The sequence below is a fragment of the Ceratotherium simum genome, chromosome 1, assembly GCF_057802395.1.
Source record: "Ceratotherium simum simum isolate JZ-2026a chromosome 1, ASM5780239v1, whole genome shotgun sequence".
NCBI classification, from domain to species: Eukaryota; Metazoa; Chordata; class Mammalia; order Perissodactyla; family Rhinocerotidae; genus Ceratotherium; species Ceratotherium simum.
Window position 1 is genome coordinate 110,506,718 of NC_141900.1, and position 14,320 is coordinate 110,521,037.

General features: G+C 38.2%; 1 protein-coding gene across 6 annotated transcripts in view; it reads right to left on the minus strand.

Annotated features, from left to right (window-relative positions):
- Window positions 1-14,320, minus strand: part of ESYT2 (extended synaptotagmin 2) — a 97,253-nt gene that overhangs the window by 14,611 nt on the left and 68,322 nt on the right. For 4 of the 6 annotated variants that reach the window (XR_015552744.1, XM_014787591.2, XM_087433826.1 and 1 more), the window contains exons 12-16: window positions 13,718-13,807; window positions 12,869-12,964; window positions 6,902-6,964; window positions 3,364-3,438; window positions 2,489-2,575 (exon numbers count right to left, since the gene is read on the minus strand). Coding sequence is in view for 5 of the 6 variants with exons in the window: in XM_014787591.2 (XP_014643077.1) it covers window positions 2,489-2,575; window positions 3,364-3,438; window positions 6,902-6,964; window positions 12,869-12,964; window positions 13,718-13,807 (411 nt within the window). In the remaining variant the exon portion in view is untranslated. Of the gene's footprint in view, window positions 1-2,488; window positions 2,576-3,363; window positions 3,439-6,901; window positions 6,965-10,730; window positions 10,833-12,868; window positions 12,965-13,717; window positions 13,808-14,320 lie in introns of all 6 variants that reach the window. The other 2 variants (XM_087433836.1, XM_004430576.3) reach the window with 2 other exon arrangements.

Consider the following 14,320-nt stretch of genomic DNA (forward strand, 5'->3'; position numbering starts at 1 on the left):
CACTAAAAATTTCATAACAAAATAAGGAGGTATAGCTAATAAGCCAAAAAAGGAGACACAATGCAATTATAAAAAATGCTCAATTAATCCAAAAGAAGTCAGATTAAAAAAAGGAAAAAGAGACAAAGAATAGCTGGGGCCAAAAGCATGGTGGCAGATTCAAACCCAACCACATCAATAATGACATTAAGTGCAAATGGCCTAAACGCCAAAATTAAAAAGAGGAGATTGTCAGATTGGATAAAAAAGCAAGATTCAACTATATGGTGTGTATAAGAAACCAACTTTAAACACAAAGTCACAAATAGGTTAAAAGAAAAAAAAAAAACCGACACTAACTCCCATATAAGAAAGGCAGGGTAGCTAGATTAGTATCAGACTATAATATGGAGATACGATTATGGAGCAAAGAATATCACTGAAGTGTAACTGTAAAAGGGGATTTTTACAATGATAAAGGGATCAATTTATCCAGTGGGCAAGCATAACAATCCTAAAGGTTCATGCACCTAATAACAGAGGTTCAAAATACAAGAAGCAAAAACTGAGACTGAGGGGAAAAAATAGATAAATTCACAACTACAGTCTGAGATCCAAACACCACACTCTCAATAACTATATAACAAGCAGGCAGAAAACCAGTAAGGATATGGAAGACTTGAACAACACTACTAGCCAACTTGACCTTGTTGACATGCAGGGAACACTGCGCCCTGCCACACAACAGTACTCCTTCCCCACACACTCGGAGCACATGCCAACAGAGACAACACTCTAGACCATAAAACCCATCTCAAGCTTAAAAGGACTCAAGCCATACAAAGTACGTCATCTGACCACTATGAAATTAAATTTGACTGAATAGAAAGAAAAATCCCCAAGCAGGTGGAAATGAACTAATAGACCTTTAAATAAATAATCCATGAGTCAAAGAAAGAAACCAAAGGGGGAATAATTAAGTATTTTGAGAGGACTGAAAATGAAGCCACAACAAATCAAAATTTGTGAGTTGTAGCTCACGCAATACTTAAAGAGAAATATATCAGACTAAATGTCCAAATGATAAAAGAAGGAAGGTCTAAAATCAAGCTTCCACTTTAAGAAACTAGGAAAAGAAAAGCAAATGAAACTCAAAGTAAGCAGAAGAAAGGAAACGATGATTGTAGCAGAAATCAATGAAATAGTAAACAGAGAAAAACAATAATGATAATCAATGAAACCGAAGTCGGTTCTTTGAGACAATAAAATTGATAAACCTCTTGCCAGACTAATCACAGGAAAAAAAGAGAGAGAAGACAATAATTACCAATACCAGGAACAAGAAAAGTAGTATCTCCACAGGACGTTAAAGGAATATTTATGAATAACGTTGTGCCAAGAAATTCAAAATTTAGATGAAATGGATGAATTCCTTGAACAACGTAAATACCAAAAATCATTAAGAAGAAACAGATAAGCTGGATAAATCTATGTCTATTAATGGAATTGAATTTGTATTTAAACACCTTCTTACAAAGAAAACTGCAGGCCAGATGGCTTCACTGGTGAATTCTACCAAGCACTCGAGGAACAAACACCAATTCTACACAAACTCTTCTAGAAAACCGAAGAGGAGGGAACACTTCCCAACTCATTCTATGAGGCCAGCATGACCCTGATACAAAAACTAGACAAGGCATTGTAAGAAAACAAAATTATAGATCAGTATTCTTCATGATTAATATGCAAAAATTCTTAACAAAATTTTAGCAAATTAAATTGAATGCATAAAAAGGATACTATATCATGACCAAGTAGAGCTTATCTCCAAATAAAGGTTTGCCTGCAAGGTTTTCAAATGTTAAGTCTTGAAAACCAAATAAAAATTTGCAAGGTTTAACATTTGAAAATCAACGATGTTATTTCACCATATTTACAGAGTTAAAAAGAAACACCACATGATCATCTTAATAGTTGTAGAGAGAAGCCTTTGACAAAATTCAATACCCGTTCATGACAAAAACACTCAGCAAACTAGTAGTAGGAGTAGAAGGAAACGTCCTCACACATCAGAGCTAATGGTGAAACACTGAGCTTTCCCCTTCAGATCGGGAAGGTGGCAAAAGTGTCCACTTATGCCAAGGCTGGAGGCCAGGCAGGGCAACAAGGCAAGAAAAGAAAGTGAAAGGCTCTCAGACTGGAAACACAGAAGCAGAACCATCCTTACTGGACAACACGTAGAAGACAATCCTCAAGTACCCACAAAAAGCTAACAGAACTTATAAACAAGTTTAGCAGGGTTGTACTATATGGTGTCAATAAAAAAAATCTTAACTGCATTTCTAGATACTACTATCAATCAATCAAAAATTAATTAAAAAAAAAACACAGGATAAGGTCGACAAAGATGTACTGATTATGGTGATGGGTCCATAATTGCAGTTTAAATATGTGTTCTTTGTATGCTGATTATATTTCAACAAATTGATTAAAAATGCAAATAAAATACCTCAACTTCAAGGTCTTGGCGCTTGGGATTGTGAATGAAGAAGGTAAAGTTTTCCTCCCACACAGGTTCATTGGTTTTGTACCGAATCTGAAAGAAACATCCAAATACAAGCTCTGTGATATTTTCTGTGGAAAAGGCTACCAACACCATGTTTATTCATTTCTTGTATTTGGAAGCTTGGGATGATTTTAAATCCCAAGATACACATTTACTGAGCACGTACTATTATGTATTAATTGTGGAAACTGTTCAAAAGACGGAGAGACAGTCCAAAGCTTTTAGAGTGCGTCAGGGAAATCAGCTGTTATGAAACCCCACCCTGTGAGCCCATCCCAATGACAAGGACTTCTTCTGCTTGGTTTGGCCCTCGTTCCACTACTGTCCCAGGGACTACACAGTGCTGCACGCCAGGAAGCTGCCTAAATTAATTGTTAACAGTTAAAAGTGAACAATGGCCGATAACCTCTGATAACTCCTGAAATGTTTTCTCTCATATTAAGAAAGTAGAACATAACAGCAACGCCCTCTCTCAATTCTTGAATAGAATTCTATTTGTTGAATTTTAAGTACACTGTTGCTTATCATTTTAAACAAAATATTTATAGAGTATTCAAAGAAAACTTAGAAATTTGTCCCATGTCACCTACCCATGAAATCAAGCAAAAGCATATTCATGTTATTTTTAAATGTTACTTAAAAAAATGAACAACATGTTTGTTACCAAATTAGGTAGCTGGTTATCAAATGACTGATTTGAGAAAAAAAGAAGATATGGAAATCAGTGGTCCCGACACCTGCACCATCACCAGGCTGACAGTCCCCCTGACTGGCAACAGTGAGGTCACAGGAAACTGGTCCGAACACCAGTGCCTTACCTTGCTCTCCTGGGCCTTGTGCCCAACGGATATCTGGACAAGAGGATTCGGGTTGCTATTTATCTTCTTCCCTGACTATCCAAAAACAAAAAGCAGACAAAATAAATAAACACATCTTGAAATGAGGCTTACTAAAAATGAAATTATTGGCTTATATTACCAGTCATTTCTATTTACTTCTGATACTTCAGTTACAGGGAATATCTGGCAACGATTTAATTGGTAAACAATCACTACGCACACTCCAAAGCCATAATTCTATCTACCACAAAATAAATTAAGAAAACTTCTATTTGCACACAATTTTTAAATGTTAAGGTCTTTTATTTTTAAAGAAAGCTACTTTGGAAAAATGGAATCTTCTGGAAATCTTTAATGTTAATTCCAGCTCTCAAAACTTATTTTACTGGGATAACCAAGTGAATAAAGTACAACGAATGGAAACAGAAAAACACGAGAAAGGACAAATGTAAAAGAGAGTATAATTCAGAATAGTCTTCTGGTTGGAATAATAAAAATACTACAATGTCAGAGACAAGTTTTTACATTTTTAACTTAGTATCTGCTGTTCAAACATGGAGCTATCAGATATCAAATCCTGCTTATCAGCTTCTAAGTCATTTTGACTGGTAGAACAAACATCAATCTAGAATCAAATTAAGCAAATATGAATATAATGAGAAAAATTCAGGAATAAGAAAAAATGGTAAGAAGCATACTTTAGCACAGACAGCTGATACAAGAAAGCATAGTAAAACACAACATATATGGGACATGAGGTTTATTTACAACTTAGCCCCACAAAAAGATGCAGTTAAATATCTGTGTTAGTGGAAATTAATATTAGAAGGTCACAAAAATGTTTTTCAGTTAAATTATTTTAGAGTCAACCCTCAACAGTGCAGCAATGACAGAAACAGGAGTCAAATTCATGATTACTGGAATAAAATATTACTAGCCCAAACCTACTGCGATAATCTATTTTCTGGTTCATCTTTTTGATGTGAATGAATTCTGCAAAATGAAATAAATACTGTTAAAAAAATATCGAAGGCTATATAGACTACTGTGGCAGAAAATACTAATTTTTCCCCTAAATCCATTTTCTCCACCTTCCTTTAACATCAGAACTCCTGAGTTTCAGCTGAGCACAAGTCTTCTGTAAATAAAGATTCTATTTCTGAACCTCCCTTGCAGTTGGCCTGGCCAGGTAACAGTCTGGCCTTAAAGAAGGGGCATCCTCCCATTCACCATGCCCCCCACTTTTGGCTGGAGGTGGAGCACAGTGGAGTCACAGAATTCTGTTATACTGAGGGAAATAAACTGTCTTGCTTAAGCTACTGCTACTTCTGAGTCTTTGATACAGAAGCTGAGTTTGTTTCTTAATATACTTACTTCATCTCTAAAAAAGTAGCCATTCATTCCTAGAGATTTACTTTATCTTATCAATTTCTTTCTTTCTTTCTTTTTTTTTTTGTGAGGAAGATCAGCCCTGAGCTAACATCTATGCTAATCCTCCTCTTTTTGCTGAGGAAGACTGGCCCTGAGCTAACATCTATTGCCAATCCTCCTCCTTTTTCTCCTCAAAGCCCCAGTAGATAGTTGTGTGTCATAGTTGCACATCCTTCTAGTTGCTGTATGTGGGACGCGGCCCCAGCATGGCCGGAGAAGCAGTGCGTCAGAGTGCGCCCGGGATCCGAACCTGGGCCGCCAGTAGCGGAGCGCACGCACTTAACCGCTAAGCCACGGGTCCGGCCCCTATCTTATCAATTTCAAGACACTTTTCTTTCTTTCTTTCTAACATCCCTGAAAACAGAATGAAACTTAGAATTGATGTCTTTATGTACCTGCTTTTGGGCAAATCACAGTACTGAGATAGTTGTCACTACTGTAACCAATTTATTTTGCTTATATCTTCCTTTTGTGTGTGCATGTGAGTCATATGATAAAAAATAGGTTTATCCTAAAGTCTAAAAATTCTTTCAGTAAGTATAAAATAAACACTATTTTAAAAATAAATCCTAGCAGCCACTTTTTTCCCCTTTCCTAGTGGTACATAAAAAAATGCTGTATTTTACAATGGATCATCATGTTTTAGATTCCATGAAATGAGGTTAAATCACTGACTAAGTTTTCTACCAGGGTACAATATTCAAAATGCATCAGCACAAGTAAGAGACACAAGGTATAATGAAAATATGAGCTTTTAAGTCAGACTGTCTTGAATTTAAATCTCAGCTCTCTACCATTTGATTATCGAGACCTACATATTTCATCTATTTGAACCTGTTTTCCCATCTATAAAATGGGCATAAATACCATTTCCAGAACCTAGTTGTTAGGCTTAAATGAGATAATGTAATAACGATTAAAATACACATATCGTAGCTACCCTGAGCACTTTTACATGTATGGTCTTATTTAATTTACTCAATACTCCAATAAAGAAGATAATTATCACTTCCATTCTATGAATAACAGAGAGGACTAAATATCTTGCTGTAGGTCACACTGATGAGCAGATATGCTGTGATTCAAATCTAGACAGCCTGATTTCAGAGTTGTCGTTCTAACCATTATGCTCTGTTGGTCAATAACCTTCAAATATCAAAGAAACAGTGAGAAAAGACTGTTGATCTAATTCCTCCCAGTCAGCTGTTCTGGTGGGAACAGTTATTTCAACTACTGTGCTGACTAGCACTCCCACAGGAGTAATTCACTGCTAAGCCACAGGATAGGGTGTGGTGAGGGCTTAACGAATATACATCAAAACAGACTTCGGCAGTCTTCCTCACTTTTGAAATTTAACTTATTCTAGATGAAACTGGCTAAAAACCATTTTTGATTCCTTTGGATAGAATTTTCTTAAAACAATTACATTTAACCCTGACCCTCCCGCCAAATATTTAAGCCTAAAATGATCAAAGCAATCAGAGAAAGAACAATAAAACATCGTAAGTCATAGAAAACTTTTAACAATTTACCAGAAAATACACGTTCGTGTCATTTTAGGGAGTGGAGCTTAGTTTTCAATATACCTCATTTAATGAAATTTAAAGCGTCTCGAAAGATCTGTCACCCAAACCCAGCAGCACTAAAAGCCATGAGGCCCCAACTCAGAGACGGCCCTGATTCAGCATATTGGAAGAGGTGATTTTTAAATGGATGGTCACTGCACCAGGCACACCAGTCAATCATAATCTAAAAACCGATTACGATTTTAAATAGAACTTCTATTTCACCATTTTTGCAAATTTGAATCCAATTAAAATACAGATGATTTAAAACAACCTTAGATATTGCTACCCAAGGCCAATAGGACAGAAGTCTAAATTTATCATATTGGTACTTTATAAAATTTATCTTCAAAGCTGTCTTTAATTCTTCTCACTACTAATTCTTGGTAACAAAGCTGTAATAGACAACTAATGACTATATCAGTATGGAACCAATTTGTTGATAAACTCGTAAGGGTTTAAAGCATCATCTCTTTCAATATGTTTTAATTAAGTTTTCGAAGGGAAAACTATTAGTTTACCTTTAAAGCTTTCTGAACTGCAGCCTTCTTCAAGACATCAGGGTTAAATTCTAATGGGTTACTCTTTCAAGTCAGAAGAAAATGAATATACCAAGGGTTAATAAAACATGCAATGAGGAGTTTATGTAAGGTTAATGACATGAAATTTAGGAGAACAAACAAAAAATCTTCAAACGAAAACCACCAACAAGAATTACCCAAAAACCAGTAAAAATAATTTGTAAAATTCTTCTTTATGCCCAAGATTCTACCTCAGAATGAACCTTTAATCTATAAATATCAAAATACATCTCCTTAGCCTCCATGGTTACTAGTCTCTTAGTCCCTATCCCTTATCTTTGGGATTTGAAAAATCCAAGAGTGACACTTTGGGAAAAGGTTCTATTTACTATCCTTTGATGGAACCCCTAAAATATCAACTATAATTAAACTAAAGGTTTTATTTAAAGTACAAATGCATGGGCCAAGGATGCCCAAACTTCCCTGAAGCCAAATCATTTCCTATAACAGCAGATGCTACTTTTCTTCCTCCTGAAATTTACCTTTTTCGTGCAAGACCACAGCAGACATGGGGCCCTCTCTACTTTGTCCCCCATTCTTTTCCAAGTTTAAAATGTGGGGGCTGATTAGATCATCTCCAAAGTTTCTCCTGGCTTTAAAGTGCTATTATTATGGGCTTTATGTCATACTTTTATTCATTTTTAAAAATTCATTACTTTCCTCAAAAAGGCAAGACTGAGTTGTTTTGCAAACTCCTTTGAGGACTAACATTTAAGATTAAAGATTTTATCATTTTAATTGTAATTAACTTCAAATAAATTGAATTTTATTATTTTTTATGAAACAGATTTTATAATCAAGAAAGATCGACAACCAGCCTCCCATGACCATGGCAGGCTGGGCCAGATGAGAAGATCAAACATCTGGCCAAAAGGAATTAATGCCATGTTAAAGCCAGCCCTCAGCCCAGGTTGCCACTGAAGAACCTGAGGAGCTCTAAAAACACTGGACCCACTGGGTCTTTCTCTACGGGGGAGCCAGGACAGGCGAGGCTGGAAACCATTACCCTGAGGTGTGAGGACTGGCAATCTTCAGGTGTCATAAGAACCTTTCCAGAAGCTCACTTTGGATAGACAGGACCTGTACTAAATGCGTGTATTATTTTAACATGCATCAATTAAAGCAAACAAGGAGAAAGGCCGTGGTTTGGGGATAGGGGTGCAAGAGGAGCCATGTGAGGTTGTGAAAGCTGCACAGGCCTGGGGGTGAGACAGACCAGATCATCCAGGTGTGCTGGGCAGGGGCCCAGTGGGAGGCCTCCAGACATGACTGCACCTTCCATCCTTGGGCTATTCACCATAAATGGAGGCACTAATAGCCACTTGTGCTTTTAAAATGGGAGCCAAGATAACTTTTATAAAGCACCTAGCATCATCACACCCAAGGGTCTCATATTACACAGCTAGCATTTTTATGTATGAAATAGACATTAGTAAAAACACCACTCATCTCAGATTAACTCCATATACAGCATTATAAACTCATAAACTTAATAAAGTGATAGCAATTCACTTTATACTAGGATGGAATAGACAGGAGGGTTGAGAATGTGGACTCCAGGTGACATGGCTGAGTTCAAATCCCAGCTACTTACTAGTTGACCTTGGGTCTCTATCTCAGTCCCTCACACTCTCTGTGTTGTCTCAGTTTCCTTAACCTAGAAGTGATCAGGGTGGTCTGAGACTAAATGAGGTGGATATGTAGAGCCCTTAGAAAGTGCTCAGCAAATGTACGTTTATCACGCAAGCCTCAGGTCCTAAAGCCGTCCATGGAGTCAGACCACACCCTCAGCGTTCCTCTGAAATTCCGAGCTAATTCCTTTCAGGCAGAAGGACAGAGAGCAACAGAAGGACAAAGGCAGCCATCTAAAACCTTTACTAGAAAGGGCAATGGTCTTAGCCTTGACAGGAACATGGAGAAAGCAATGATCTAACTTCATATTGAAAATCAACAGGTAAAAAAAAAAAAGCCATTAATTTGTTCAAATTTATTTTACAGAACACTTTGTTGATGGCTCTATATGAATCATAAGGCAGAGTATGTGATTTTGATAACGCAAGAGGACAGTTTTGATAACCCAGCAATGTCTTAGCTAAATATTACAAAACAATTTAAAAAATCCTGACACAAGGTCAGAAATATTTTCTTTCTTTTTTTTTTTGTGAGGAAGATCAGCCCTGAGCTAACATCCGTGCTAATCCTCCTCTTTTTGCTGAGGAAGACCGGCTCTGAGCTAACATCTATTGCCAATCCTCCTCCTTTTTTTTTCCCCCTCAAAGCCCCAGTAGATAGTTGTATGTCATAGCTGCACATCCTTCTAGTTGCTGTATGCGGGACGCGGCCTCAGCATGGCCGGAGAAGCGGTGCGTCGGTGCATGCCTGGGATCTGACCCCGGGCCGCCAGTAGCGGAGCACACGCACTGAACCGCTAAGCCACGGGGCCAGCCCAGAAATATTTTCTTTAAAAGAAACAGTTACAGAACAGAAAAAAGTAACTTAGAAAAGCTATTGGAGGTAGACTAACAGAGTTGATGCAGCAGAGCCACATTGTTGTTTATAGCGGCTTACAATTTTCCACTAAGAAATACCCGAAACAGAAAATCATTTTATAAAAAGTGATAGAAAATAGTTGCCAATATGCACCACTGATCTCATTTTGACTTGTAAACAGGCGCAAGCAGGGAGAGGGAGGAGACCATGGCTATGATTTAGCGCTGGTGTGACTCCAAACAGCTCACCTAACTGTTCTTCAGGGTCTTGGTTTTCCTCATCTATTATTTGGGACAAAATACCTATTCTTCAAGTTTTGCCCCTCCTTTCTTTTTTACAGTAAGAATAAACTGAGAATGCATGTGGAAATAGAAATGGAAACTCTTCAAAAATGCAAAGCACCACCACTATTAGATTCAAGGGCCGAATGAACTTGACGAATCTCACTAGCTATTGAATTAAATCAATAATTAGTTCAGAAAGGGTGACTTTCTAGAGTAATGACTAAGCCATCTCTGGCTTTCTCTGACCCCAAAGCAAGTAAAAACAACTATCTGCCAAAAACACCAAGAACAATACGAGTCAAGGTGCCAAAGTGAGACCCCAGGGAGAGAAAGAATGAGACCAAAATCAGCTTCTCAAATAAAGGTCAGAAATGCTCAATTATCCACTCCAGGAAACTCCTGAAGTTCCTTAAAAGAAGCTGGATCATAAACTCTATTTTTTTCCCATAGGAGCTCTGGTTAAACACTGAGAGAGAGGGCAAGTTTTCAGAGTAACAGGTGAATTTCTGTCTTCACTGACCGTCCCCAGGGGCACAGCTGCGACTTTAGGGAAAGCCAATTTCTGACACTTCTGTGTTTGGTCAGGAGGAGCAAGATTTAAGGAAGCTTTTTGAAAGCTTGTAAAGAAATCTTTACATCTCACAGTGAGATGAACCACAAGAAAATCAACTTTAATCATTAAGGCTTCATTTTTCCCTCAGAAGAACTTTTATTTTTTTATGGGCCAGTAGTAGTTTAGGAATCCAAAGCTTTTTCATGACTCACCAGGTCTGTTCATCTCATCATCAGATGCAGTCATCAATGTTAGTTACAGCAGTGTTAACATTTTACAAAACAAGCACAGAAGAAACACACACAGTAACTGAAATCATGCAAGAAAACTAAAGAAGCATGCGATGTCATTCCACCACTGAGTAGACAGCATTAGAAGTCCCAGTCCACATTCCAGCAGTCTCCATTAAAACAAAAGGAAGAAAGAACACTGGAGAACTCACAAATAGTGCTCTATAGACTGAGGTAGTATTTTCACAAAACACTAGTCCCGACGCTCGCCTCTCTTTTAAGTAGCCACACCCAAAGTTTCCCTCGTAGATACTCTTAGGAAAGTGGAAATAGGAGGAGAAAGCAAAGAATGGTGGATCGTGGTCAATGAACGCACAGGCAGCACTAATACACAGGAGTGCAAAACGCAGAGTGTCAAAGAATCCCGCAGAAACGCAGGGGAGCCCGTGGGCAAGCGCTCCTGCTCCAAACACACACCCAACAGGGCAGTGGTTCTGCAAAGATGCTTTGCCTCTGACGGCCAGAGCATATTTCATGCACAAAGTGCCCTTTTAATAGAAGGTTAATAAATTTTCCTTTTTTTTTTTTTTGCTTACATGACATTACTCAAATTTCAATTTAATGTGACAAAACACACAGTTCTAACGAGAAGCCTAATCCTTCTTGCCAATTCACCAATACTATTCTCTATATCCTAAAATATACAACAAATTCACTTTCATCAGGCATTATAAAAGACTTTATTTTTATTTATTTTTTTGTGAGGAAGATCAGCCCTGAGCTAACATCTGTGCCCATCTTCCTCCACTTTATATGGGACACCGCCACAGCAGGGCCTGACAAGCGGTGCGTCGGTGTGCGCCCAGGATCCGAACCCGGGCCGCCAGCAGCGGAGCACGGGCACTTAACCGCTACACCATGGGGCCGGCCCCTATAAAAGACTTTATAACAAACATTATCGTGGTTAAAAACAGAAAGTTCTACCATACAAGAAATTCTGTAGAAAGGTTAAATAATGAAACAACTTCCCCCAAACTGAAATTATTAACAGATAGGGTCACAGACTTCTGACTGGAAGATTGACCAAAAGCTTAAGGTAATACTTTAAGAGAAATTAAGAATTTAAGAAGTTAAAATCAGTCAAGAAACCTTTACTGAAAGAAAGAATACAATTATATACAATTTACACAAATAGTTCAATTACATCTTCCCAGTATGGAAAAAATAGATGATCAATCAGATTTTAATGGTTAAAAACTTTAAATAAAACATACAGATGAAATAAGAACGTGTACTTTATGAGTGAAGGAGACAGAGTACAACCATGGTGAGCTGAGGCGAGACGGGAGTCCACTAGGAGACCCTCAGAGGCAGTACCCTAAAGGGCTGGGTGGATGCTCTGTGCCCTCCTGTCTGTCTCCACCAGGTAAATCCCCTCAGGGAGACCATCTACAAAGGCACTTGGGTGAAGGAGTATTCACTATAATCCTAGGAGGAAAACACCCTGTATCTGGGGGCAATAGTCTTTCTTTCAACAAAATTGGCCTTTAGCACAACGAATTAAGCAAGAATGACCATCTATAGAACAAGTGAATGGGCACTCAAAAAAAATGATCACAACAACATAACGTTTCTAATGACCACAGTTCTCTAAATAGTGAGGTTTAGCATGGTGGTGGAGGATCCCACCAGGCCTCACGAGACTGAAGCTGTATGATTTTCCTTCTCCATGGTGATAGTTATTACTTATAAAAACTGTACTGTATAGTTTTTCTAAGAGCAAAACAATTGTGATGCATACGAGTGGGAGCACATGCCCCATGCTGCAGGAGCCGTGTGTGTGACAGATCAGCAGGGCAGCGTGTGTATCTCCCCTGTGCCTGCACGTCTGGAGCACCCTCATCCTCTCACTGTTGCCTGGCCCGTCATCCTGCCATGCTACAGCCAGGATGAACTCTGGGGTTGTCTTCAGAGCTGCTACATTTTATTCCCATGCCAAATAGAGACAATTTCCATCTTTAGATAACTAAATCTTAATAATTAGTGATTTTCTATAGAGTAACTTCTTCCCTAACTACTAGACATATTCTTTTCCTATGTATTGGAGATTTCTTCACAAAACACGTCAGAGTAAAGATAATTCCGAACATCCTGGATAAATCAATAAGATGTGCAAACATAAAATTACACTCATGAAGCAAATAACACTTATCCCTCTCCACTGCTGCTCTCTCGGGCTGGAGTGAAGTGAAACTACAGCAATAAGAACAGGGGACACGGCATGGCTGAACACAGCAAGATCCACTCCCAGGAAATGAGCACTCAAATGAGTTTCCACGGCATTACCTACCGGAAGGTTCCTTGCTGAATCCAAATACAAGATCAGCAATGAAGAGGAAAGACCATCATTGGCTTGGTCTTTGTCAGCTCTGATGTCTGTCAGCACCTATAAGGAAAAAAAAAGAAGCCTCAGCAGGCCTATTTCCATAAGACTTCAGACTATTTCTACCTGATTATGTCTATAATGCTCAAGAAAATAAGAAACGTGGAGAAAGTAACTATCCAATATATGCAATCTGGAGAGAATAAAAACAATAAGTATCTTTTAAATGACATGATTCTACACAAATCAATTAAATGAAGCACTCAGGTGATCTGTGGCTCTCCAAACCCTATACTATACCAAGCACAAATTTCAAGATCTCGTAAAACAGGTGTGAATGACTTCTAAATCTCTCTTAAAAACATTCCATTATCTGGGGCCGGCCCAGAGGCACAGTGGTTAAGTTTGGCATGCTCTGCTTCAGCAGCCCGGGGTTCAGATCCCAGGCATGGACCTATACCACTCACTAGCAGCCATGCTGTGGCAGAGACCCACATACAAAACAGAAGACAACTGGCACAGATATAGCTCAGAACGACCTGTCCTCAAGCAAACACAGGAAGATTGGCAACAGGTGTTAGCTCAGGGCCAATCTTCCTCACCCAAAACAAACAAAAAAACCCCATAACATTACATTATCTTTAATTTATCCCTTTATCTATTAATTTATTATAATTTAAGTCACTGTAGTGACTTATAGCACAATAATCAAAACTATTGCTGTAATTTTTTTTTAACCGAGTAGCAATACAATTTAAAGATACGAATCTCAGCTGTTAGGAGTGACTGGTTGTTCCAAGAAAACCTTCGCAGCACCTTATCAAGGTTTGACGCATTTGGCATTAATGTGAGCCACTCCAGTTTCAAGTGCAGCTTTCCTTTGGGGACTTCGTCCAGGGTGAACCACTGAAGAGAAAATGCACAAGTTCAGCAAAAGTTCTCCTGAATGAAAATTCAAATTAAACACAGTCTCTACAAATGTCACAAGTTACTCACTAACTGAGGTATCAACAGTTCTCAATTAAGGCTGAAGGACTGAATCCTGCCATATTTAGCTCTATGCTATTTGAATGAGCTATGGTCCAAGATGATGGAACTTGCACAGCACTGCCTGCTGGCTGGAGACCATTCTAAATGCTTTACATATATTAATTCATTGAAACCTGACAAAACCCCTGTGCAGTAAATATTTTCATCCCTAATTTACATGCAAGGATTCACATGTCTTCTAGTACCATCCAGTACTATCAGGCTTCTACATATGAATTTTAATAGAATTCATGAGCCAAGAGATAATATAACATGGATCCTGAATACTGAATTTCAATACCAAATAAGTTAATGTGTTTGTTTTTACTCATCACTATATACTTACAAGTGCTGTCTGCTTGGGAAGCAAAATGTGTTACTTTGTAAGTA